The sequence below is a fragment of the Anabrus simplex genome, chromosome 1 (assembly GCF_040414725.1).
Source record: "Anabrus simplex isolate iqAnaSimp1 chromosome 1, ASM4041472v1, whole genome shotgun sequence".
Lineage (NCBI taxonomy): Eukaryota > Metazoa > Arthropoda > Insecta > Orthoptera > Tettigoniidae > Anabrus > Anabrus simplex.
The window spans coordinates 1420523670-1420549108 of record NC_090265.1 but is presented as its reverse complement, the minus strand read 5'-3'; the positions used below and the strand labels follow the sequence as shown (position 1 = coordinate 1420549108).

The window sequence follows — 25439 nt, the reverse complement described above, 5'->3', positions numbered from 1 at the left end:
TATATGAAGCAATGTCAGTGTTAGTCATATAAGGGTGTCATGGCGATCTCTAATTATTATTATTTATTATTCAGTAATACAGTAATCAAAACAGAGTGTTTGTATGCTAGTGAATGCCTCCAAATGACAGGAATGTCGAGACTAAGAGAAGCTGAGAAATTTTAGAGGAAGCGCCTCCGCAAGATAATGGGTCCAAAAATTGTGGATGGGGAAGGGGAGAAATATACCAAGAAAGTGAAAGACTAATTGTGTCAATGAATAAAAGAAGACTCAAATTTTATGGACATCTATTTAGAATGAACGAGAAGAGGCTGACAAAACAGATTTTTAAAACGCTTGACAGTAGACCTAAAGCTTCCGATAAATGGTTCAGGGAGGTAAGAAAGCATCTTGAGCAGTCTGGATTAAATCAGGAAGACATCCTAAACCGAACAAAGTATAGATCAGTAATCAAAAACTTCAGAGGCTTCCATGACGAACAGAAAATGAATAGGGGGTGGACAGAGGAAAGAAGACATCTGTCAGAGAAAGAATGCAAAGATTTTGGGCTGCAAAGAAGGCTTCCAGTAATGTGTGATTGTTGCTTAACGTGGTCTCAAATGGCCATAAACAAATATAACACAAGCTATCACCAATAACACTGGGAAGAAAGAACAGAGGTGTTGAAATAAACTGTCTTAGCATTTGCAGATGATTTTGCTATATTTTCAGAAAATCTGAAAAATGTAGCAATACAATCAATCTCTTGGAAGAAATAGCCAACAGAACAGGTTTAAGAATTTATTAAAAATATAAAAAATGCTCCATAATTTCTAGTAACAGAATAAAGAAGGTAAAGATATTCAACTATTTGGGAGAAACAATTCAAGAAAATGGTTTGTAAAACTCCACTGTAAAAGAAAGGATACACAAGATGGAAAGAGCATACAGTATAATTAGCAATATCTACAACAAAAAGTGTTTATCTAAAATCCTCAAAATACAACACTACAACACAGTAGTCAAACCGGAGTGCCTATACGCGAGTGAATGTCTAATACTTAATTACAAGCTGAATAAATTAGAAGTACTGGAGAGGAAATTGTACAGAAAATACTCGGCCTGCTAAGAACTACAGAACTCTGGAAATCGAGAAGTAATGATGAAATATACTGGAACATAGAAAACATAACAAATACAATGCGGAAGAGGCGATTGATATTTTGTGGACATTTATACAGAATGGATGACAACAGGTTAACCAAACAGATCTTCAAATATCTTTGGAATAAGAAGTCAACAACAACCTGGAGTCATGAAGTCAAAAAAGATTTGGAAAGAAACAACATAAGGGAAGAAGAAGCAACAGAGAGAGAGATTTTTAGAAAGAAAGTGTTAAAAATGGGAGGATTCCAAGGATGCAAGGGAAAGAAAACAGGCTCAAAATAGTCTGAGGAGAGAAAAAGGAGCCATAGTGAGCAGATGAAGGAGTATTGGGCGAGAAAGAAAGAACAACAAAGGATGAAGCATTGAAATTGTCTCATGGTCCCTAGAAGACCCTAACAAAGAAAGAAGAATATTATTAAAACTGATTTAATTTGACCTTATTTTGGCCAAAATACATAAATATCATTACATTGGCAACATTAATCCCAAATCACATTTACACATTTCAGTACTTCAGATTAAATTGATTTACGAAGAAAACTTAATCAAACTCGAGATGTGGATCATTAAAATGAAATCATAATCAGAAGAAATTCTATGGTGCCAGTGTATCTATGTTACATAATAATTATTATTTAGCATGAACACTGTTTATCTCTCAGCGGTTGTTCCTGGGCTGACATTATCCAAACTTATGATCTTACCTTAATGCCTACTGAAATAGTTTCAATAAGGTGGGAATAGGCTATCTTACCAAGGTTAATCATCCTGTTGAAACAACATATTAACTTGAATCATATATTCTTAAAAAAGTTAAAATCACACATGTATACAAAATATTGCATACTCTTTCACTGTACACCTTCTAATCCACACAGCTTCCTTGTACATAATTACATATTACGAGATGAACTCAATTTGCGTAGGTTCAGTCCTGTATCTTGTTGGTCCTTAGTTGGTTTCTCGTTCCATGCAAGTATACGTATTTTTACATCCATAGAATTTATATACAGTACTTGCATATGATTGTGTTTGAATACAGGAATACCATATTTCTAACATTTGTTGTCTAATTAACTGTCATCCCATGATAAGGACTCATGTAACTGAGTGTCTGTAGTAGTATACGTTATTTGCCATTCGCACTAATTAAACTACCAAAGTAATATAGTCGCATATAATGAATTGGCGTTGACTTGAGAATGTATGAGGTTTTATAGTAGAACTCTCACGTATCACTTGTTGCACTAAGCATTCATATAATAATAGATAGAATGTTTTATCAAGAATATGTTAAATGAACATCATACATACACTGTACTGAAATGAAATTGCGTATGGCTTTTAGTGCCGGGAATGTCTGAGGACATGTTCGGCTCGCCAGGTGCAGGTCTTTTGATTTGACTCCCGTAGGTGACCTGCGTGTCATGATGAGGATGAAATGATGATGAAGACGACACACACACCCAGTCCCCGTGCCAGAGAAATTAACCAATTAAGGTTAAAATTCCTGACCCTGCTGGGAATCAAACCCAGGACTCCTGTGACCAAAGGCCAGCACGTTAACCATTTAGCCATGGAGCCGGACATACACTGTACTAATGTTGCACTTAGACCTATGTCTTAACCAAAGCGACAATGCATGACTGTTTCAACAAGACAGTTGTCAGGTAAGACAGTTAACACAATGAGCAATAATAATAAGAACCTGAGTGTCTTAATATGAATCTGAATGATGCTACATGGCTATGTTCTATTAAATAGTGACTTTACACAGTATAGGTTGAAAGGAAAGTCTACCAGGCTTGGTCCATTCATTGCTGGTCCATTTACAGTGTATACACAAATATTTTTTTGGCTCTAATTGGTCAAGCAAAAGGTTGAAAGACATGCAGAATATTGCAAAATATCACAGTCTGCTGTTCCCTTTGATTGCTTTCTGTATCTCATAGGTATTTGTTCGGGCTGTCTTCTGGCATTCAGTAGAATGTCACAAGACTTCCTCAGAATTCTATTTGTAAGCTCCAATGTCTGACTTGTTTTCAACAGACTTTCCCTGTTACAATAGCTATCTTTACCTTGAGTTGTTATGAAGGGCTCTACATAATCTATAATTATAAAAGGAAGTGTTTGTGTGTGTGTGTCTGTGCGCAATGGCCAGCAAAATCTACAGCACGCAGAGATCTGAAATTTTGAACATAGGTAGATGGAAAGGGGTCCGAATGCACCTCGAAGCCAAAATTTTAATTTTCGCTTTCGTTGTTGAGTTATGAACCAAAACCCATCGGAAAACCTGCATTGGGATATGACAATCCAACGTGCTATCACCAAGATTAAATGCATAGAGTCGCTGTCGCTAGGCAACGTACATAAGATAGGTAGAGAACACAATATTCAAGGAGTCCAGGGCGTAGGACCGGTTTCGGTCTTATATGGTGTGAGGGCATATGACTCTGTCAATGGTGATTCGTCCGTCGGATCGGGACGTAAAGTCTTGAGCTATTCGAGAGGAGTGGGCTATATGCTGGCGCCGGGTTTCATCCTCTTCATTCTTACTGTCATATATAATGTCATTTATTTATTTCAACAAGCAACTTTTACAAGAATTACCCAATGTTCTACACAGTTACAAGTCTGTCGACTACACGGCAGAGCTTTGAAAGACTTGGAGTCACCTGGAGTACCCACGAACATCTTAGAGCGGATGATTGTGGCACCAATTATCCTTCTTAAGAATAAGAATCCTGCCCTCTGCAATGAACACGACTCTGAAACTAGTGACTAATATTATTGAAGTCATTCTCATGATTGGGCATGCCGCGAGCGAAGTAATATTCATTCCTCGGATTCGAATAATTTCTTTGCATATACAGTTTAAGTTTAGATGTCTGCAGTGTTCAAAATAAAATGTCTCTATGTAATAATAAAACATGCATAATCTTCTTCTTCTTCTTCTTACTATATATAAAAATGTGTGTGTGTGTGTGTGTGTGTGTGTGTAAATGACACATCTCCTCCTAAACCACTGGAGCAATTTCAACCAAACTTGGTACACTTAAGACTTACTATCTGGGGACGAGCACTGTGGGGGTAATCCATCCGTAGCTCCCTTAGGGGTGGGAGTCGGGGGGGGGGGGTGGCAAGGTATAAAAATAATTGAAAAAGTGTCGAATCCACAGTTTTCGGTGTCGCTGAGATGAACAGTGACACTCCAGAATTGTTTAAAGTCCAAGTTCAGCCCCCTTCATGGTGGGGGGCAATGGGAGAGTGATATATAAAAATAATCAAAAATAGTGTCGAATCCATAGTTTTCGGGGTCGCCGAGGTGAATTGTACACTTCGGATTTTTAGTATCTGGAGACAAACCACATGGGGGTAGGGAACCCCAGGAACGCTTAGGAGCTGGGGCGGGGGGGTGATATATAAATATCATTGAAAGTAGTGACGAATCCATACTTTTCGGGCCCACTGAGATGAACAGTGAGACTCCGGATATTTTATGAGTCCAAGTTCATTTCCCTATGGGGTGGAGGGCGAGGAGAGAGTGATGTATAAAATTAAACAGAAATAGTGTTGAATACATAGTTTTCGGGGTCGCCGAGGTGAATTGTACACTTCGGATTTTTAGTATCCGGAGACAAACCACATGGGGGTAGGGAACCCCAGGAACGCTTAGGAGCTGGGGCGGGGGGAGGGTGATATATAAATATCATCAAAAGTAGTGACGAATCCATACTTTTTGGGCCCACTAAAATGAATAGCAACAATCCAGAATTTTTTAATATCCAAGTTCATCCCTCTTTATGGTGGAGGGCGATGGGAGAGCTATAAATAGAAATAATAGAAAATAGTGTCAAATACATAGTTTTCGGGGTCGCTGAGGTGAATAGTGACACTCCAGATTTTTAGTATCAGGAGACAGACCACATGGGGGTAAAACAGCCCAGGAAACCTTAGGGGACTGAGATATACAAATCATCTAAAGTAGTGTCGAATCCATAGTTTTCGGGGTCACTGAGATGAATAGTAACACTCCCGATTTTTTAAAACTCAAAGTTTAGGCCCCTTTAGGGTGGAGGAGGGGGGAGTGAGATATAATAATAATCTAATATACTGTCGAATCCATAGTGTTCCGGGTCGCGGAGATGAATAGTAACATTCCGGATTTTTTAAGTCTAACTTCAGCCCCCTTTGGCATAGGAGGTGAGAAAGGGTGAAAAAGTAAATTGTCAGAAATGACCAAGATAATGGACTTGTGTATATTCCAGTATGACTTTCAAGTATGACTTACTACCTGGAAAACATACTGTGGGAGTAAGACAAACCTAGAACCACTAGGATAGCGGGTGAAATATAATCCATATTAATAAGTTAAATGGAAGTCAGTTTGGCGCGATCTATATATACTGTACTATATATAAAAATTAAGGCATTAAAATGAAAACAGACGTGAATAAATGAGAACATTCTAGGCAACTTAGAAATTTAAAACTTAGGAACAGATAAGATGATGATTTCAGGATTCCTAGAAAAATCAAAAATTCCCAAAATTCTCTGAAGAGGACATGCTGGGAGTTTCAAATCTGCATAAGAACACAGTCAGTGATATTTATTCAGAACCTATAGGTTTTATGGGCTTAAAAGTTTCCTGAAAGTCCTGATTTTCAACCCCCTCCCCCGTATCAAGATAGCAGCACAATCTCCCAGACAAGTTAGAAAATTGAAATTTGGCAAAATTATAGCTTTTAGCATGTAACCGACGGAAAATTTACGAGATGTTTAAACATTTTACTTTTTACCCCCGAAAAATATCTAAATATGGAGGTAATTTTAATGACGGTGTAGTCCATCCTTTCGATGTATTTTGTGGCTAAACGGTAAGTCGTATCAAAAAATGGATGGCACAATCTCAGTTCAATTTGGAGTAATCTACAACTTTGGTCCTATGACTTTTTGTCGTATCTCTATCCCGTATACGTTAAATTTCTGGATTTACCTAAATTTTGCACTTTGTACACGTATAATTGATGGTTTGATTCACTTATAAGAAAGATGGGATCATCAAATTCTACACGAATATTGGCCCACTCAGTAGCCATATGTGGGCCAAATTCTATGTTTGAAGCTGTCGCATAAGTACCTGAAAAGTAATTCACTGTGTGAAAACCTTACACAAATTTCACCCTATTCAACGTTTCTAAAACATAGTGAATTGTGGTAGACAAGTGCACCTGTCGTTATCATCACAACTCTACAACTCGCACTTTACATTGGAAACAACGCCTGCAGACCTCTCTATGCTTTTTCTCGGATAACGCTAATTGAAATGCAATTTGAAAATTATTATTCGCTTCATGTACAGTAATTTACTTCGATATCCATATACAATTTGGAATACTGTGGCGAAGCATGGGTACATTTGCTAGTCTATATATATAAAATAACTTGTCCTGACTGACTGATTCATCATCGCCGAGCCAGAACTACTGGACATAAGAAATTTTGGGGATACATTCATATTACAATGTAGGTGCTCACTAAGGGAGGATTTTTGGATATTCTGTCACCAAGGGGGTGAAAAGGAGGTGAATTATTAAAGTGAGTGTATCTATATCTCGAAAACTGAACAGTTTAAAGACAGGAACATTGGTATTTAGGATATCCTTTAAAAATAAAGAAACACATATTTTTTTATTTTTGGAAAATCCTGTTGGGGGGGGGGGGGTGAAGAAAGGTGAAAAAGGGATTGAATACCTTTTATGTGGATACCTATATCTAAAAAACTGAAGATGTTACAGTCATGAAAATTGGTATTTGGAATCTACTTTAAAAATATATATATATATATATATATTTTTTTTTTTTTTTTGTGGAAAATATACTACTTAAGGAGTGCTGAACAGGAGTGATAAAGGGGATGAATTCTTCAAATGAGCATATCTCACAAGTGTAACATGTTACAGACGTGAAAATTGGTATTTGGAATCTCCTGTAAAAGTAAAGGAACGCATAATTTATTTCATAAAATTCATTTAAGTGTTAAAAGGGGGTACATTTTTAAAATGAGCATATACACAGTATATATAAAAAACTTAACACATTACAGATGAGAAAATTGGTATTTTTAATCTCTTTCAAAAATAACTTATATCTTAGAAACTGGAGATGTTGCAGACATGAAAACTGGTATTTGGAATCTCCTTTAAAAATAAGCACTTTTTTTTTAAAAGGAAAATCCACTTAAACACTTCAGTGGGGGAGGGGTATAAAAAGGACTGAAAAAGGGGTTGAATTCTTTTTATGTGGATATTATATCTCAAGAACTGAATGTTACAGACATGAAAATCAGTATTTGGAATCTTCTTAAAGAATAAACACATATTTTTTGTTTTTGGAAAATCCACTTAAGAGGGTGGGGTGGGTGAAGAGAAGTGAACTTACAGTAGTGTTTTCAGGAAAATCCTCTTAAGGGGGTGGAAAAAGGTGATAAAGATGTTACAGTCATGAAAAGTTTTATTTGGAATCTCTTTTTAAAAATAAAGAAATATATATTTTGTTTTTTGTTTTTGAAAACCTACTTAAGGGGGAGGGTTGAACGAGGTTGACAAAGGGGCTAAATTTTTAAAATGAGTATATCTCAAAAACTTAACATGCTACAGACGTGAAAATAGGTATTTTAATCTTTTTTAAATATAAAGTAAAACATACTTTTTTTTTCGGAAAGATCACTTGGGAGTGGGGGGGGGGGGGGACGACTGAAAGAGGGGTTGAATTATTTTTATTAGGATGTGTCCCAAAATCTGAAGATATTACAGACGTGAAAATCGGTGTTTGGAATTTCCTTTAAAAATAAACATATATTTTTTTGTTTTCGTAAAATCCGCTTAAAGGGGTTGTAAAAAGGACTGAAAAGGGGTTGAATTCCTTTTATAAGGATAGTTATATCTCAAAAACTGAAGATGTTACAGACATGAAAATTTTTATTTGGAATCTTCTTTAAAAATAAAGAAACACACATTCTTTTGTTTTTGGAAAATCCAATTAAGGGTGGGTAAATGAATTGAAAATTGAATTTAATTCTTTGTATGAGGATACTTATGTCACAGTAACGAAGGATGCTACGGACGTGAAAATTGGTATTTGGAATCTCCTTTAAAAATAAAGAAACATGCATTTTTTGTTGGGGGCGGGAGGGAATCAACTTAAGGGGGTGTACAAGGAGTTGAATTCTTTTTATGAGGATACAAATAAGAAGTGGATTTAAAACAATACACCCCTAAGGCGTTTCGACTGGGGGATGAGGAACAATGACAAAAATATACGTTTATAAGGAACCGTTTGAATTACGAAGTTAAAATGACATATGATATCCTAGGTGTTAAATAACAGAAGGTTTGAGACAAATTTAATCCCTCAGAGAGTTAAATGGGGGTTAAGATCCGAAAACAAATATATTAATTCCTTCCTCTGAAACGGTTTAACGTACAAAATTCCAAATAGTGGTATATATTTTAAATCCTAGGTGAGAAATAGGAAATAGTTTTAAACGTTCCACCGCTAAAGTGTCAAATGAGGTTAGCTCCGTTATTCACCCCGCCAAACCCGTTTGGCGTACAAAGTTGTAATTTTACGAGAAGGGTCTTCTTGTATGTCCTAGGTGTAAAATAGATGGTAGTTGATCTCAAAATCACAATATCCATTCTTCCAAAATCATTTCAGGTTTGAACATAACTTTTTTATGAAAGGTTGTCTTCTGTATCCTAGATGTTAATAAATATTTCAAAACATTCACCCCTTAAAAAAGTATTAATTCCTCCATTACTGTTCAACGTATAAAAGCAAAATTTTACAGGTTGGTCACTTTTATGCCCTAGATGTTAAATCAGACATGGTTTAAAACATTCAAATTCTTCCATATGGGTTCAAGTGAGTGGTAGATTATAAAATAAATAATCATTCCCCCAAAACCATTTGACGTATAAACTGAGGACATATTTTACGGGCTTAGCTGACAGTGGACTCTCCAAAATGTAAAACTTTGAATAATAACTTTCATTTTAAAGCCGTAGCGAAGCACGGGTATCTTGCTAGTAATATTGTACATTTATACTCTTAAACTAACTTATATTAATTATTCACTGAATACATTATCATTGCATCCTTAAACTACTTGATTTGTTTATTAATTTTATATGTTTTAATTACAATATTTGATATGTCCCTTGTGTTCAATTCATGTACGGTTTCTAGGGGAATGGTCAGGGGTAGGTTAGCTAGGAGATGAATGGAATCTGGTAGTTAAGAAAAACTGAGAGACATAAAATAAAGTGGTTATTTCAATGTTAAATTATTTGAAGGTAAAACATACAGAATAGGCCTCTGTGCTAGAGAGAGAGTGAGTGAGACAGTGAGGGTGTTTGCACACGTGTGTGTGTGTGTGTGTGTGTGTGTGTGTGTGTGTGTGTGTGTGTGTGTGTGTGTGTGCGCGTGTGTGAGTGTAACTTGAGGGTATAATTTTCTGGTTTGAGTTTTTATAATCTATGGAGATGCATAATTTCTTTCCTTTGCAGGTTATAAAGTTCGTGCTTTGTTGCGAGATCCCTCAAAAATGCCAAATGATATGAGAGAACAAATAGAAGTAATTAATGGTGATGTTACAAATGAAAGTGATGTGAAGAAGGCTGTAGAGGGGCAGGATGCAGTAGTTGTTACTCTTGGTACTCGAAATGACCTAGGTGAGTGGTAGAATTAGCATCTTATGAAAACTCTCTTCTTAAACTGGGCTAGACGGTGAGGGAAGAATGATTGATTGACATTATGCAACATGCAGCTGCAGTAGGCAAAAACCATTTACTTTAATATCTTACCATACAAATACCAATATAGTTGGTCCGTTATTGGACATTATAAATTTTCCAGCTAACTCACTCCTGGTTGCCAGCGTTTCGCCCCAGGGTGCTAAGTTGGGCTCATCAGTTGGTAAACAGCACACCTACCAAGACGCATGGCTAGTGCATACCGTGAAGGCTATTGCGTAGGCTACTTGGAGCCGGTGGCAAAATGCTGGCAACCAGGAATGAGTTCGCTGGAAAATTTATAATGTCCAATAACGAACCAACAATATTGGTATTATAAATTTACTCATTCGGAACAAATATTTCTAGTTCCCTATGGGAATCAACATCTTTATTATTACCATACAAAGCATTTTCTAAACTGCAGTATAATCTTTGAACTAAACAGTGTTCAATTTTAATATGATCTAGAAACTACATAATGCACAGTCATCTACTTATACTTATAGTATTGGCATTTGATTTTAAATAACAAGTTTTTTTCCATTTTTCATGGAGAAACAAAGGATCAGGTGAGGCATTCCAATTCAGACCTCAGCTTTTCCTCTTCTGCAGTTTTTTTCAGAACAGCGGATGGAAATGTCGCCCTTTGCATTTCACCGCCATGAGGAATTGCCATGATTTGAATTTGACATGGAATTTCTATGCATCCAAACCGTAAGGAATTGTTGGTATATGCTCCTTACAGACATGTCTAAAGCAGAGGTTCTCAAACTAAGAGATTGTACCCCTCACTCATGGCTAAAAGTTCAATATATCCGCACGAAAAAATTCCTAAATTATAGGTTTTAAAAATATGAGTACCTGGCTAATTATTAAGGCATTTGGAATTGATTATAAACCATTATTTTAAATACACATTGTAAATAAGATGAGATTGTGAAATTAAGTACCTACATTTTTATAACACATCACAAGAAATTGAAGAGTTTGTGTCTGTATGAATTATATTACAATGATGGTAAAGTACCAAAAATTGTATGCAATTTTCACAAAATGCTAGATTTTAGCCTCAATATCAAATTAATAAATAAGGATGATATTTTTTTTTTGTTGATAATTCTGGAATTCAGACATTGCGAACTGTTGTACGTACACCATCCTACTCGTAACTTAAAGCTTGTAAAACCTTCAATTATTATGTTTAATATCTTGTAATTATCTCTTATTAAATGCTAAGTACAACTATACCCTGTAAATATGTATTGTACATTTGTATAACCTAAAATTCATATTGTGAATACTTCTAAACTCAAAATCTGAGTAGTCAGAAACTTAGAAAACTCCATAATATTCATATATTGGGTATAATCCACTGTCATTCTGATACATATGGATGTTTCTGGAAACTTACTGTAATGATTTTATTATCCAGATACATGTAGAAACATTAGGAATGTCATACATTTCGCTACTGGTACATGTGTTTGTAAACTGTAATCAAACATTTGAGTTTGATCTACTCCAGTCGAGAGGCCGGTCGATCGATTGTTCCTAGTATGTACAGATGTGTTCCTTTTAGAGTGTTGCAAGAACATTTCCAGAAGTCAGTATTTCTAGGCTGTTTGTTGAATGGTATATATATCGTACTGACAGGCCGAGAAGTCGGTCAGAGAGTGGGAGTTAGTGGAGTGGGAGTATAGAGTATGAGTTAGAGCGATTGTTACAGTGAGTTCAGGATTTGTTTGATATCTGAACTTTTCAAAATCAACTTCAAAATCAAATCAAAATCAAAATCTCTTTATTTGCAAATGAGGTGTCTACCTCGGTGGCAAATGGTACACTAAAATACATTATTGTCAAGCACTAAATATTAAATTAACAAGAGAAGAAAATTTTCCTATAATACAATATTATACAATTTACGCTAACAATGTTTTCTATTAAACACACACAGCTCATCCTTAATAAATTTATATTGTTTACAAAATTCTACTTATAATATCTCCTGTACTACTTACAAATATAGTCAGCTGATATACAGTATGTGGAATTACTTCAAATGATACTATACAACTGGTATAAGATTAATATTTACATTGCATTTATTTATTAACTTTTTTTTTACCCGTTCTGGATCCTAAGTAGCATAACGACCTGCTGCGTCTTAACCAGAGCCCCTTTTGCCACCACTTTTCAGAGTTCCTGAAGGGCCTTCACAGCTACCGTAGCGGTCCCAGGGCCCTCGAAGTCCCCACTGTACTTCACCCCTACAGGCAGTCCCCTACTTTGGCTGTCCAAACTCCTTAGACCAGGGGATGGAATTAATTTATTCACACACATTTTTTTATTTACAATAACCTGCACTGGTCGAATGCCCTCTAACACTTAATTTATTTTCTCTGTTGCTGTTTATTCTCTTCTTGAATATCTGTACAGATTTTGGAAAAGGATCAAACACTACCCCTGGTAAACTGTTCCACTCCTTCACACCCTTCCCAATGAATGAAAATTTACCCCAATCGCTTCTGCTAAAATTCCTTCTAATTTTATATTTGTGGTCAGTCCTGCCGATATAATTATTTTCCAACTGAAGCCTCTCACGGATATCTCCCCATGCTTCTTCTCCTGTATAGGCTCTATATAATCCTATAAGTCTAGTTTTCTCCCTTCTCTTACTTAAAGATTCCCACCCAAGTTCCTTTAACATTTCTGATACACTACTCTTTCTCCTGAAATCCCCTGTTACAAATCTTGCTGCTTTCCTCTGCACACTATCTATTTCTTTTATTAGGTATTCTTGGTGAGGATCCCAAACACTGTTTGCATATTCCAATAATGGACGAACCATACTCAAGTAACTTTTTTCTTTTAATTCTTTGTTGCATCCTTTAAGTAGCCTCATTATGACATGTAATGATCTGTATGCTTTCCCAACAATGTCATCAATATGACCCTTCCAGTGCAAATTACTTTCAAATATCACACCTAAGTATTTGCACTTGCCATCTTTTGGGATAACTACCTCATCCAAAGTATATTCAAATTCAGTTTTAAAGCTCCTGTTTGTAAAAGTTGTAACAGTTGATTTGCCTCCATTAACCTTCATATTATTTTCTTCAACCCATTGTTGGATACTTTCAAGGTCCCTTTGTAATTCTGAACAATCCTCAATGTTGTTTATTTCCCTATAAACAATTATGTCATCTGCATACAATCTTATTTTTGATGTTATATTGTTCCCTAAATCATTTGCGTATACTAAGAAAAGTAACGGACCGATTATACTACCCTGTGCAATTCCCTTCCAAACTTTCTCTTCCTGAGATACATTATTTCCTACTTTGACTTTCTGAACCCTTGAATTTAGAAATGCTTTTATCCAACATGTAACCCTTACGTCCAATCCTATTCCCTCCAATTTCTTTAATAATATTCCATGTTCCACTCTATCAAAGGCTTTGGAAAGATCTATGGCTATGCAATCTAACTGACCTCCTGAATCCAACTGATCTGATATGTCCTGCTGAAATCCCACAAGTTGTGCCTCACAAGAAAATTTCTTTCTAAATCCATACTGGCTCCTCATGAACCAATTTTTATCATCACATATCCCTCTGATGTACTTCGATATTAAACTCTCCAGAATTTTACAAACTATACTAGTCAGGCTGATTGGTCTGTAGTTCTCTGGTTTCCTTTTATCACCCTTTCCTTTATAAATTGGTATTATTATAGATTCCTTCCATTCCTTTGGTATTACACTATTATTTATGACATAGTCAAAGAGAAATTTTAAATAAGGCACTATGTACCACCCCATTGTCTTTAATACCTCCCCAGTAATTTGATCACTTCCTGCTGCTTTTCCTTGCTGAAGCAGTTGGATTTCTCTGAAAATATCCTCGTTTGTGAATGAGAAGCTTCTTGTTTCCCTCTGTCTCTCTCCCTCTCTATCTTCTGTTTCGGTTTCCAACTCTTGACAATCATCTACTGAATCTCTAAATTCCCTACTAAATAGGTTTGCTTTCTCAGTATCTGTTAAATAGTGTTCACCCCCTTCTCCCACCATTGTAGGAATTTGGATTCCTTTTCCTTTTTGATTCCTGATATATGAATACAGCTTTTTCCATTTCCCTTTGTGGTCATTACCTTCTTGAAGTATGCCATTCATATAATTCTCTTTTGCTTCCTTTTTCACTCTATTCAGTTCCCTCATTAGCTGTTTTCTAGTTTCTCTACTCTCCCTACCCTCTTTGATTTTCCTGTTTACTATTCTACATTTTCTTTTTAATTTTCTTATTTCCCTTGTATAATAAATAGGGTCTGAGGTCATTTTACCCTTCTTAACAGGTACAAATCTCTTCTTTCCTTCTCAAATAATTCCTTTAAATTTAGCCCCAAGTGTATCCACGTTACTCCCTTCACTTATCCAACAACTGAATTGTGATTTAAGGTAAGTCCCAAATTCATCAACTTTAGTTTTTCTGTACAATTTCTTGTCTTGTGTAACCCTCTTATTAAGCCTTTTTGGTACGAGTCCTACATCCATTATTACAGCCTTATGGTCTCCTATTCCTTCAATTACCTCAGTTTTATCAACAATTTCCCATGGTTTAACCAAGAATACATCTAGTAAGTTATTGAGATGAGTCGGTTCTTGTACTACTTGTGTAAATCCTCCCTCCCAAATTAACTTATTTGCCAGTTTCTGTTCATGGGCTTCACTTGCAGCTCCTTTCCATTCAACTTCAGGCAAATTTAGATCTCCCTCAATTATTACCATATCATTATTATTGTTTTTACGAGTATAATCTATTATTTTTTCAAAGATTTCCATGTCTCTTTCCTCTCTTCCAGGCCTGTATGTTCCTATAATTCCCACCTCCTTCATATTATCACAAAGTAATTTTATCCCTAATATTTCATCCCTTTCATCAGTAAACCATTCATGTGAACAGTAAGTTTCCTTCACCAGAATAAACACCCCCCCTCCCTTTTTATCTCCTCGGTCTCTACGATAGACTGTGTACCCTTCTGGAAATACTTCTCTATTACTCACCCCTTCTTTCAACCACAATTCCACTCCTATCACCACATCAGTCTCATAAGATTCCATCAATGTACCGAATTTTAATTGTTTATTTACTACACTTTGACAGTTTACCAAGAGCAATCTCAGACCCCCTTCCTCCCTAAAACTTGACTGTTGCAATTGGGTAACTTGAAATTCCTTACTATCCTGAGTTTCTTTTTCTAGTTGATTGAGCCAGCTTGAAGTACAGCTGGCTCTTTCTACTAGTTTTCCTGGTCAGTATTATAACTCAAGGGAGTTGCCTGTTTAACAGTACATATCTTAAGATTAATAAAATCTAGAATAATATTTGCTATCTTTCGTTTACCTGAATTGTTTAGATGGAGGCCATGTTTTGTATAACAGTATCTCTCAAAAGTGTTGCATTCAATAACCTGACTATTCCGAAAATGTTTACAAATTTTAACAATATTTGTATTGACCTTGTCCACTTCAATGTTCACACACGAGTCTCTACTCAAATCATGCCTGTGGGGCACGTTCACTACAAAAACGTTAGTGTGGGTCAGCTTCCCTAGTGTATGTTTAAGTTGTGATCTTACGTTCTTGGCGTCGTCGCGAGCTACGTCGTTCGTCCCACCGATGATAAGCACTGCATCGCCGCTCCCGAAGTTCCTAGTTGCTGCTTCTACATTTTCTACAACACTGCTGATAGAAGCTCCTGGATATATTTCTCCGGTTGCTGCTATATTCTCGTCGTTAATCACTCCCGCAACTCCCCTTCCTTGGCTATCACCAAACACAGCTACCTTCGCTGATTTAGGCCTAACTGGGTCTTGAATCTGAATTCTAGGCCTAAATTTTAAACTCGGCACGGCAACTTGAGTGAGAGGGTAGTCAGTCTTCGATTGTGATGGTAAAGTGAAGAATCAGTGTGTGGATTTGTTGATATCTGTACTTCAAATCAAAAATCAAAATCTCTTTATTTGCAAATGAGGTGTCTACCTCGGTGGCAAATGGTACACTAAAATACATTATTGTCAAGCACTAAATATTAAATTAACAAGAGAAGAAAATTTCCTATAATATTATACAATTTACGCTAACAATTTTTTCTATTAAACACACAGCTCATCCTTAATAAATTTATATTGTTTACAAAATTCTACTTACAATATCTCCTGTACTACTTACAAATACATGTATTCAACTGATATACAGTATGTGGAATTAATTCAAATGATACTATACAACTGGTATAAGATTAAACTTTACATTGCATTTATTTATTTATATTTTTTTTTACCCATCCTGGAACCTAAGTAGCATAACGACCTGCTGCGTCTTAACCAGAGCCCCTTTTGCCACCACTTTTCAGAGTTCCTGAAGGGCCTTCACAGCTACCGTAGCGGTCCCAGGGCCCTCGAAGTCCCCACTGTACTTCACCCCTACAGGCAGTCCCCTACTTTGGCTGTCCAAACTCCTTAGACCAGGGGATGGAATTCATTTATTCACACACAAATATTTTTATTTACAATAACCTGCACTGGTCGAATGCCCTCTATCACTTAATTTATTTTCTCTGTTGCTGTTTATTCTCTTCTTGAATATCTGTACTTGATAGAATCTACAGTAAATTGCTTCAATGTGTTTCCCTTACTAGCGTCGTGTTGTGTGTTATTATGTATAACTGTGTGATGTTAACTCTTACAGTGCCAAGATGCCGATGCATCGGCACTTACATTCTGTATGAAAAATGCCAGGATGCCGGCACCCTCTTACCAGTGGTGTAGTTATGCAGTAAGGCGCTAGATTGCACCACAAATCAAGTAGAAAGAAGGTAGAATGTTTGTAATTCCTTCTTATGTCATTAGATGGCACTGACATAGCTTCATTTTTGCTAGTTTACTCGTCAATTGTGAGTGTATGATCTGTGAGCTCTTGACGTCTATGATCCAATATGGCAGCCTCCTTGTTTGTTTATGTCCGCGTGTTGTGATTTGTTTTCAATAATTTTACGTTCTGATTGACGCATTTGAGTTATTTATCGTAATATATTAAGTTTATTATTATTTCTACTGTAGTTATAGTTACTTAGCAATTTATTTAGGTCGTAGTAAAGTTGTAAATAGTACATTTATCACAACAGGGCATGTCGTCACGTAGGCTTATTTCGGGAGAAGAAATTTAGGAACTTTTGGGTTGCTTTGAAGATGTAAGCGACTCTAAATGTAGCGAAAGTGATGATTATGTTGTTTTTGGGTCTTCAGATAGTGCACCAGAGAATAATGGAGTTGTGCCATTGGCTAGCGGGCTTACAACATTTCGTGCAATGTCAAAGAGTTATAGTGATATTGCTAATGAAAATGACAGTGACAGTGAATTAGATGATTCTTGGACTGAATGCATAATCCCTGAAAGTAATGTTGTCCATCCCCACTATTTTTATCAAATCCCAGGGCCAAAACATGAAGGCCTACCTCAACCTGATGCCCCACCCATAGAATATTTCAATCTGTTCTTTACACTTTCATTCCTGACACTGTTAGTTGATTTTGTATGTTGTTCTGATCTTCTGAACTGTTCTGTAGTAACAAATACTGCTACTAGACACAGTTCTCTCAAATGATTAGTATTACTCTCCCAAAATTCATAAAATATCCAATCGTTGACAGCTTACACTGTTGGTGTCTTTCTCTCCACATGTTCAATGTTTTTGGAAATTAGTTTATAAATTGGAAAGTAGACCTACATTAACAATATTAATTGGTATATATGATCCCATATAAGAATTAAGATTAAATATCTTCACTTAGTCACTTTGGATTTAGTGTAAAATGTGCGAATTAATTTCAAATTATGTTTTTCCTTTTTTAAATAAATAATAATTTTTTTGTGCACAGTATTCCACGAAATTTTGTTTTCTGAAATGCAAGTCCCGTGTTTATATTCCTTGGAGTATATCAAGCTCACATACAAAATTTTACCTACATATCTTTTAAACTGAGACTTAAATAAAACATTTTATACAGTGATGCAAAATCCATTGAATCATGCTTAGCATTCTATGCATAAGATGACCTATTATGGGTAGGCATCCAAAGGGTTAAGGAATAGACTTAGCAGCATTAAAGCGGTTTTATGCAAGGAAGTGAACGTATCTCATGTGATATTTATTTACACCAGAAGAAAATTGCATTGAGAACGATAAATTGGCAACCGTGACAGGACTCTTGGACTCTATTCGACTTGAAAATGAAGAACGACCAGATAATTGTGGCGATGATTGAACAGTTAATTTCCTTAATTCAGGCCCAGTCCAAAATAATTGAGGCCCAGTCGGTCCATTCTGTATATAGCGAAGTGCGTTCTGTCGAAACCGAGGCGATCACTGACGTCGTGCAGGACGACGACAAACTGGATGGGAAGCAGTCCAAAGTGATGCTCGCCGTCGTGGAGTCTGTAGTTCGAGGCCCAGCAGAGGAAGCGATGCCCTGAGTGAAAGTACAACGGCCGTGGAGACACGAGTTAAGCCTACAAGCAATGATGGCTGCTCCACTGTCCTGAAGGCGGCATTTCCATGGGACGATGGGATCACTTCCTGGGGAACATGCCAGATCCATTTTGAGACTGGGTCAACGTCAGAAGGAGGAGCCGAATTCTTGATCGCTGGACTACGTGGGCAGGAGGTGGAAGTATGACACAGCCCCCAGCCATGTTCGACTTGCGAGGAGGTTCTGGGAGAATGTAACGGGTGTTGAGGACTGTAAATAGACAGTGCCCCGCCATCTACCAGGGAGTGTAGGTACTATTCATGTACAGACATATCTATTATCTGTATTGATTGTATGTATTGAGTTGAGTGAATAACAAATAAATGTATTGAAAGTGTGCTTGGTGTGTTGTGGTTTATCCCCTAACATTTTGCTGCCAAAACCCAGGAGTGACTGTTACAATACGTGATATGGCTGTGTGAGAAGACGAACGACAATCTCTAGGAATTTGGACGACCACGTAGCGAGGGAAGAGTTGGAAATGACGAATGTGTAACCAGCCACTCCAGACGCCACGAACACATCACCACAGAGCTAAGTCGCATGGACTTATATTTGGGACATATACTTTACAGATTAATTGGAAATAATGCATGATTACAAATATAATAGAAAAATCGCTAATGATTTAAAGATAATGCATCACAACAGGACAATACATTCATATTAACAAGAGCACAATACCAATGATATCTAGTAGCAGTGAAATGTACTAACAAGCACGGTGATTTTCACCGCGCCCCTTGCGCTTAAGACGACTCCAAGACGAACGTTGCAGATTTAGCGCTATCTGTCACCTATTCACTGTAGGCTACTGTAATCTCAGTCTACCATCTCCATCTAACGGCTACTGAGCATACTACTGCTGCTAGCCTTCACCGTTGCTTCATCCCTCTCACAACTACTCTCTTCTTCCAGCGAATGAAAGGGATTACAGCCAGCCGGTCCTTTTCTTTACTACTTAATATAGATGTTACACATGATGGCGCCTGGATTCTATGTTTCATCCTTAATGCAAGGCTCTCTGAGAAACTCACCGGCCATCTGGCCGCACGCAAATTGGAAGCTGCAAGACTGCGCTGGATCCGAATTTCCCAGCAAGAGAGCTTTACCGCCGAGTACAACGTCTTGAGTGACAAAAGGGAACTCCCAGGAGGATCTAAAATTGAAAGCTTCAATCCCTTCCTACAGGATGGCCTCATACGACTAGGAATTGACTCAACAGGAAAAACACCCTCTTCTTCTTGATGGTTCCCATCCATTTGTGAAACTGCTGATAAAACAGACCCATATACGCCTACATCATTTGGGAGTTAGGATTGTGTTATCGGAGCTACGCAAGGAACTATGGGTTCTCAAGGCAAGACAGTCAGTCAAGAAGGTCATTCACAGATGTTTACCATGCAAAATTGCCAAAAACGACCGAAGACACGAAATAGAAGCTCCTTTGCCAGCTGCTCGTGTGCAACTCATGCAACCATTCGCCGTCACGGGTGTCGATTTCACCGGCCCACTTTACATCAAGGTGGGGAGCCGGCCACAGAAATCTTACATCATCCTCTTCACATGCGCTACGACAAGAGCTCTGCACCTTGAACTAGCATCGGACATGAGCACAGAGAAGTTTCTAATGGCGTTTAGACGGTTCTGTGATAGAAGAAGAGTACCACATACTATCTACTCTGACAACACGAAAACGTTCCAGGCAGCTAATAAGGAACTGGACATTCTCACCCAACTGTTCACTAGTCCACTCACGAGCCAGCAGTTCGCTCACCTTCAGGTCTCTTGGAAGTTCATTGTTATCTTCATTTATAGGGGCATGTGCGATGATGATTGTGTAAGCTTTGTTGCCAGATCTAAAGGGGAAAATTGAGAGCCTGTCTGTTGGTGACGTGAAGTTTATGACGGACTGTTCCTTTATTGCATGTTCTTTTCTTGGTTATCGCCCCCCTTCCTTTTACCTCGCTACAGTGTCTACTTGCAACAGTGATCACCACCATTCTTATTCTATCCTCTACTGATAAAGGCTATATGATTACACAGCAAGTTGCTGCTCTCCATCAGTTTCCTATTCATATACAGTATAGAGTTAATGTTGAATTATGTTAACTATGGTAATGATATTATAGACATTCGCAAGAACTTCATGAACATAATTACCAACTTAAATTCTTCTTTCAGACGGGCTGAAATGTAACACCTTCAGTTTTGTGTAAAACATATCATCATCATCATCATCATTATCATCATCGTTGAACTCTTCCAGGTTGCCGGGTAGGTGGTTGTAAATGACTACTCTCCAATGCTGGCTGTCCAAAAATGTTTTGTTGTTCATGATAAACTCTCAACTCTGTCCTCTGTTCTCCACGTCTTCCTTCAGTTGGTGTATCCATCTTTATCCTGGTCTTCCAACTGGTCTTCTGCATGTTAGTCTTCTTTCCATATAAGCATGTGGTAGGGGAATGTCGGGAGGTATCGGACGGTTTAACTTTTTTGTCTTAATTCTTTTATGGAATAGGAAAAAAAGTCATGTAATGCATTTTATATCTCCATTCTTATATTAACTTACTCATTAGAATATATTTAGTCATAATTAAAAACACGGGCAATATTTACAAATTATGAGGTCATTACTCTTTCATATGTTTGAAAAATGGAGGGTGGTATCGGACACAGTCTTTATCTTTTTAACAAAAAGAGATTTTTCACATTGAAAATACAAACAAATTAACATTTAGCCATTCTGCAAATATCATACTCATTAGCGTTGAAAATTCATGATGGACTAAACAAATATTTTGTCATAAGGTCATTTAATGTATCAAAACATTTGTCCATTTGCTCCTTGTTGAAACCTACTGCTCGCTGCAAGCTGGTAGACTGAGCTGTCCTCAAACGGAGGTCATGGTGCCTCTTCATAAAATCATAATAAAAGTCCTTTTCTGCCATCATTTTAGTTTTATTAAACCTATGTTAAACTCTCTATTCCTCAGCAAACTGATACACAAATTTTAAAAATTCTGTTTTGTTGAGTGGCATGAGCTTGGCTGTCTAAGGTCTTGATATGCATGCACAGGTCATTCTCTTGTTCATATGAAAATGTTCTCTTAATAAGTCCCACTGTTCACCGTACACACTTTTATTGCAATCTCTTTACCAGCTTCAAGAGCTATCACCTAACGTGGTTTTTGGAACAGAGTAACATTGGCTGGCCTCTCTAATACTCATTTTATTGTCCCTGACACTATTCACGGCTAATATCATATTGCCTTCTTCCCATTGTCCTCGTATCTTCCCCATGTTTACCTAATATAAAGGATAATACTATCAGTAACCCGGACGGAACTGCAACCTATGATGTCTGATACCACACGCCAGTTTCATGTCCGATATTGCCCGAATGACTCCCTTAAGGAACAACAGGAACTGAATGAGAACGTTCGAAAAGAAACTGATTCTAAACCCACTATATTACAGAGTAAGGAATACTGTTTCTGTTAATGAACTTAAAATTCAATACAACCTGTTCCTGCTACATCTTGTTAAAAATAAATCCGTGCTGGCCTAAAATCACACAAAGGACAAAAATACACCACCACTCATAAATGACCCTGCCTCAGGGCTGAATAGGATGTACCCACCCTTCAAACATGCAGGTGGACCTGTGAGTAACTAAACAGGTTCTGCCACATGCTGCTAACAAAGACATCTGTGACTGTCCGATATCAGCCGCCGTCCGATACCTCCCGATCTTCCCCTATTCTTATGCTATTCATTCTTTTAATATGCCCTAACAATTTGTCTGGATGACCTTAATCTTTCCTCTGTGGATTCAGTTAATCCAAGTTTTTTCAGATATATTTGTTCTTTATATGATCAAGTAGTGTCTTTGAAGGGCAGTTCTAAGAAACTTCATCGTACAAGCTTGAAGCTTGCTTATGTTCTTTGATGTTAGTGTGCATGTGAGAATGCAAGTGAGATATGACTTATATAGGATGATTTTTGTTCTTTGAGGAACCTTCCTGTTCCATTCTAAGTTTTGCACAAGTCTGTAGAAATTGGACTCCCCTCATTCTTTTTTAATTTTACAATTTGCTTTACATTGCTCCGACACAGATAGGTCTTATGGGCGATGATGGGGTAGTAAAGGGCTAGAAGTGGGAAGGAAGCAGCCGTGGCCTTAATTAAGGTAGAGCCCCAACATTTGCCTGGTTTGAAAATGAAAAACCATGGAAAACCATCTTCAGGGGTGCCGTCAATGGGGTTCGAACCCACTATCTCCCGGATGCAAGCTCACAGCTGTTTGCCCCTAACCGCATGACCAACTCACCTGGTTTACTCTTTTTTCTTTTTTTTTTTAATCTGTTCAATATTTCTGGCTCTGCCATGACCTTGGCCATCATGCTACCTATATATCTGAATTGGTTTACTAGTTCAACTTGTCTGTTGTGAAGTTGTAAGTTGCATTCAGAAATCTCCCTACTAATTGTCATTGCCACAGTTTTCATTGTGCTCACTTTCACCCATATTCTTCAAATTTAGTTTTCCACAAATTAAGTTTGCCTTGTATTCCCTCCTCCATGTGATCCTATATTGCTACATCATCTGCAAACACCAAAGCCTGTAGTTCTCCATTTCCTACATATAGCATCATTCATTATTTTCCTTGTTTCACTTTTGACTTGCTCCTTGTGCATATACTTCATTAGAATATCATTATGAGCTTGATTCTTTCCTGGTCTGAAGAGGAGTTAAACCACTCGGCTGCATAAGCAGCTCTTTGGGGTGTTCTCTTGTGTTCTCTTGTGTTCTCTTGTACAGGATTACTTTCCTTGGAACAACTCTTGTATCTTTTCTTAATTTTAGTACTTGATCCCTCTCTTTCAACAAGGGAGAGGTGGGAAGTTACTTATTATCTCCTTTATATAATTTATATCATATATATTATTTCAGTAGTATAGATCCCTTTTGCAGTACTCACAAGTAACCGATCGTGACAATTGAGCATTCAAATAGACATTATCAGTGACGTATTGCACTCTCATTTCATAAATATCGATATGCACTTCCATTTGCTTCCATTCAAGTGGATACCATAAATGTTAAAAAATCAATTACATTAAGTGGTAAGTAAGACTGTCTAATATTGTACTGATTTGTGTATTTCTTAGTTCACCAGCAGTTCACCAGGGGGTTACTCCACCACATACTTTATGAACATGCAAGATTTCTCACACGGGTCCCCTAGTCATTCATTATTTTCCTTGTTTTGCTTTTGTCTCGTTCTTGGTTCATATATATCACATACCTGCCAACTTTTATGGTTTATCCGTAAAATTGACGGAAATTGCAGCATTTTATGATTTTACGGATGGACGGTGTCATTTTACGACATCGCAGACAAACGTTAACATTCGATAATCATTCCACCTTCCATACACTCGATTGTTTGCGTGGTTTGAAGGCAAGTCCACGACAGTCGATATCTCATTCTTTGTTATGTTTGGTATTCTTAACCGTGTGATGTTTGCGTCGTTATTGGAATTGAATTTAAAGCTGGGATAACAGTGCTTCCCTGTTAAGTGTTGACAGGCTCTGCTCCGCAAATTCTTTGTTCTGCTTCGTTCGCTTGTTGTGATTTAACCCATGTTCTTTGTTCACGTGAGTGTTGTTCTTTGTTCACGAAGTTGGCGTTCCTTGAATTTTTTGGCCTTTTAAGGTTATTACATATTTTAATGAAGTGTTCAAGTTTTTGTGTTATAACTTCATGCTTCGCAGTTTCCTGTATTCGTTGGACTAATTACATTTGTTCCAGTGACTGGGTATACCGCTATTAGCGAAGCCCATTAAAATTTTATGTGACGTTCTGTGATCTAGGTTCCTTCTGATCTTTCAGTAGATATAAAGACTTTTGTTCTCGGACATTTTCATATGCTATATTCCTATTGTAGATTATCATGAATAAATCCAACAAGAAACAGTACTTGATGGTCTCCACTCCTACAGATGAGGTGGTGAATGAGCTTCAGAGGCAGTTCACAGCTCTTCAAGTAGATGACACTTTGGTTGCAAATCTAGTCCAGTTGTGCACAAATATCAAGAATTCTTGGAGCTAATGGACTTCTTAAGTATAACCGAATTTCTAGAGTAATGTTCTATATTCTCACCATACTCCGTAGCAATAATAATAATAATAATAATAATAATAATAATAATAATAATAATAATAATAGTATGGCCTCAGCTACCATGTGCAGACAATCCAATTTGACGCCATCTGGCTGTCTGCTCGTCAATTTTGATGTTCCGTTTTACTCTACGCCCACTAGATGGCAGACAGAGTAAACCGGATCTCTCTTGGGCATCTATGGCTGAGATTTAATTAATTTTGTCGGGTAAACACCAAATGTGTCACCAGAGACCTTTTACATGCCGACATCGTACGACATGGAGTGTAGAATGGACTTTTTTCCGCCCTTCAAAAATCCAACTACCTCTGCCGGGTTTGAACCCGCTATCTTGGGATCCGGAGGCCGACTACCACTGATCCACAGAGGCAGCTTCCATAGCAATGCAAAAAGTGAACGTGTTTTCAGCCTTGTGAAGAAAAATAGTTCAGATCATCCATGTGCAATGAATCTCAGGAGTCTATTTCTATTTTGAAGACCAGGAGTTCTGGTCCCTGATATGACTAAATATTTTCTCAAGACTTTTTTGCAGGTAGCTAAAAAGGCCACAACTATGACTTTGAAGTCAAACTAGTGTGTGTGATTTGCAGTGTCTATTATATTATTTCTTGTCTGTGTTACGTTAAACAAGTTTTATTGTGTAAAGCCTTTTTCAGTTATCTCATATCTGCTTAATATATCAATGAAGTCCTATTATGTATGCTCCAAACTAATATTC

At 37.2% G+C, this 25439-nt stretch overlaps 1 protein-coding gene across 1 annotated transcript in view; it reads left to right on the top strand.

Moving 5' to 3' along the window:
• The window catches only part of LOC136858380 (flavin reductase (NADPH)), a 95555-nt gene that overhangs the window by 23001 nt on the left and 47115 nt on the right, over positions 1-25439 (top strand). Inside the window, exon 2 of the mRNA XM_067137881.2 lies at positions 9717-9881. Coding sequence (XP_066993982.1) covers positions 9717-9881 — 165 coding nt within the window. The remainder of the gene's footprint in view (positions 1-9716; positions 9882-25439) is intronic.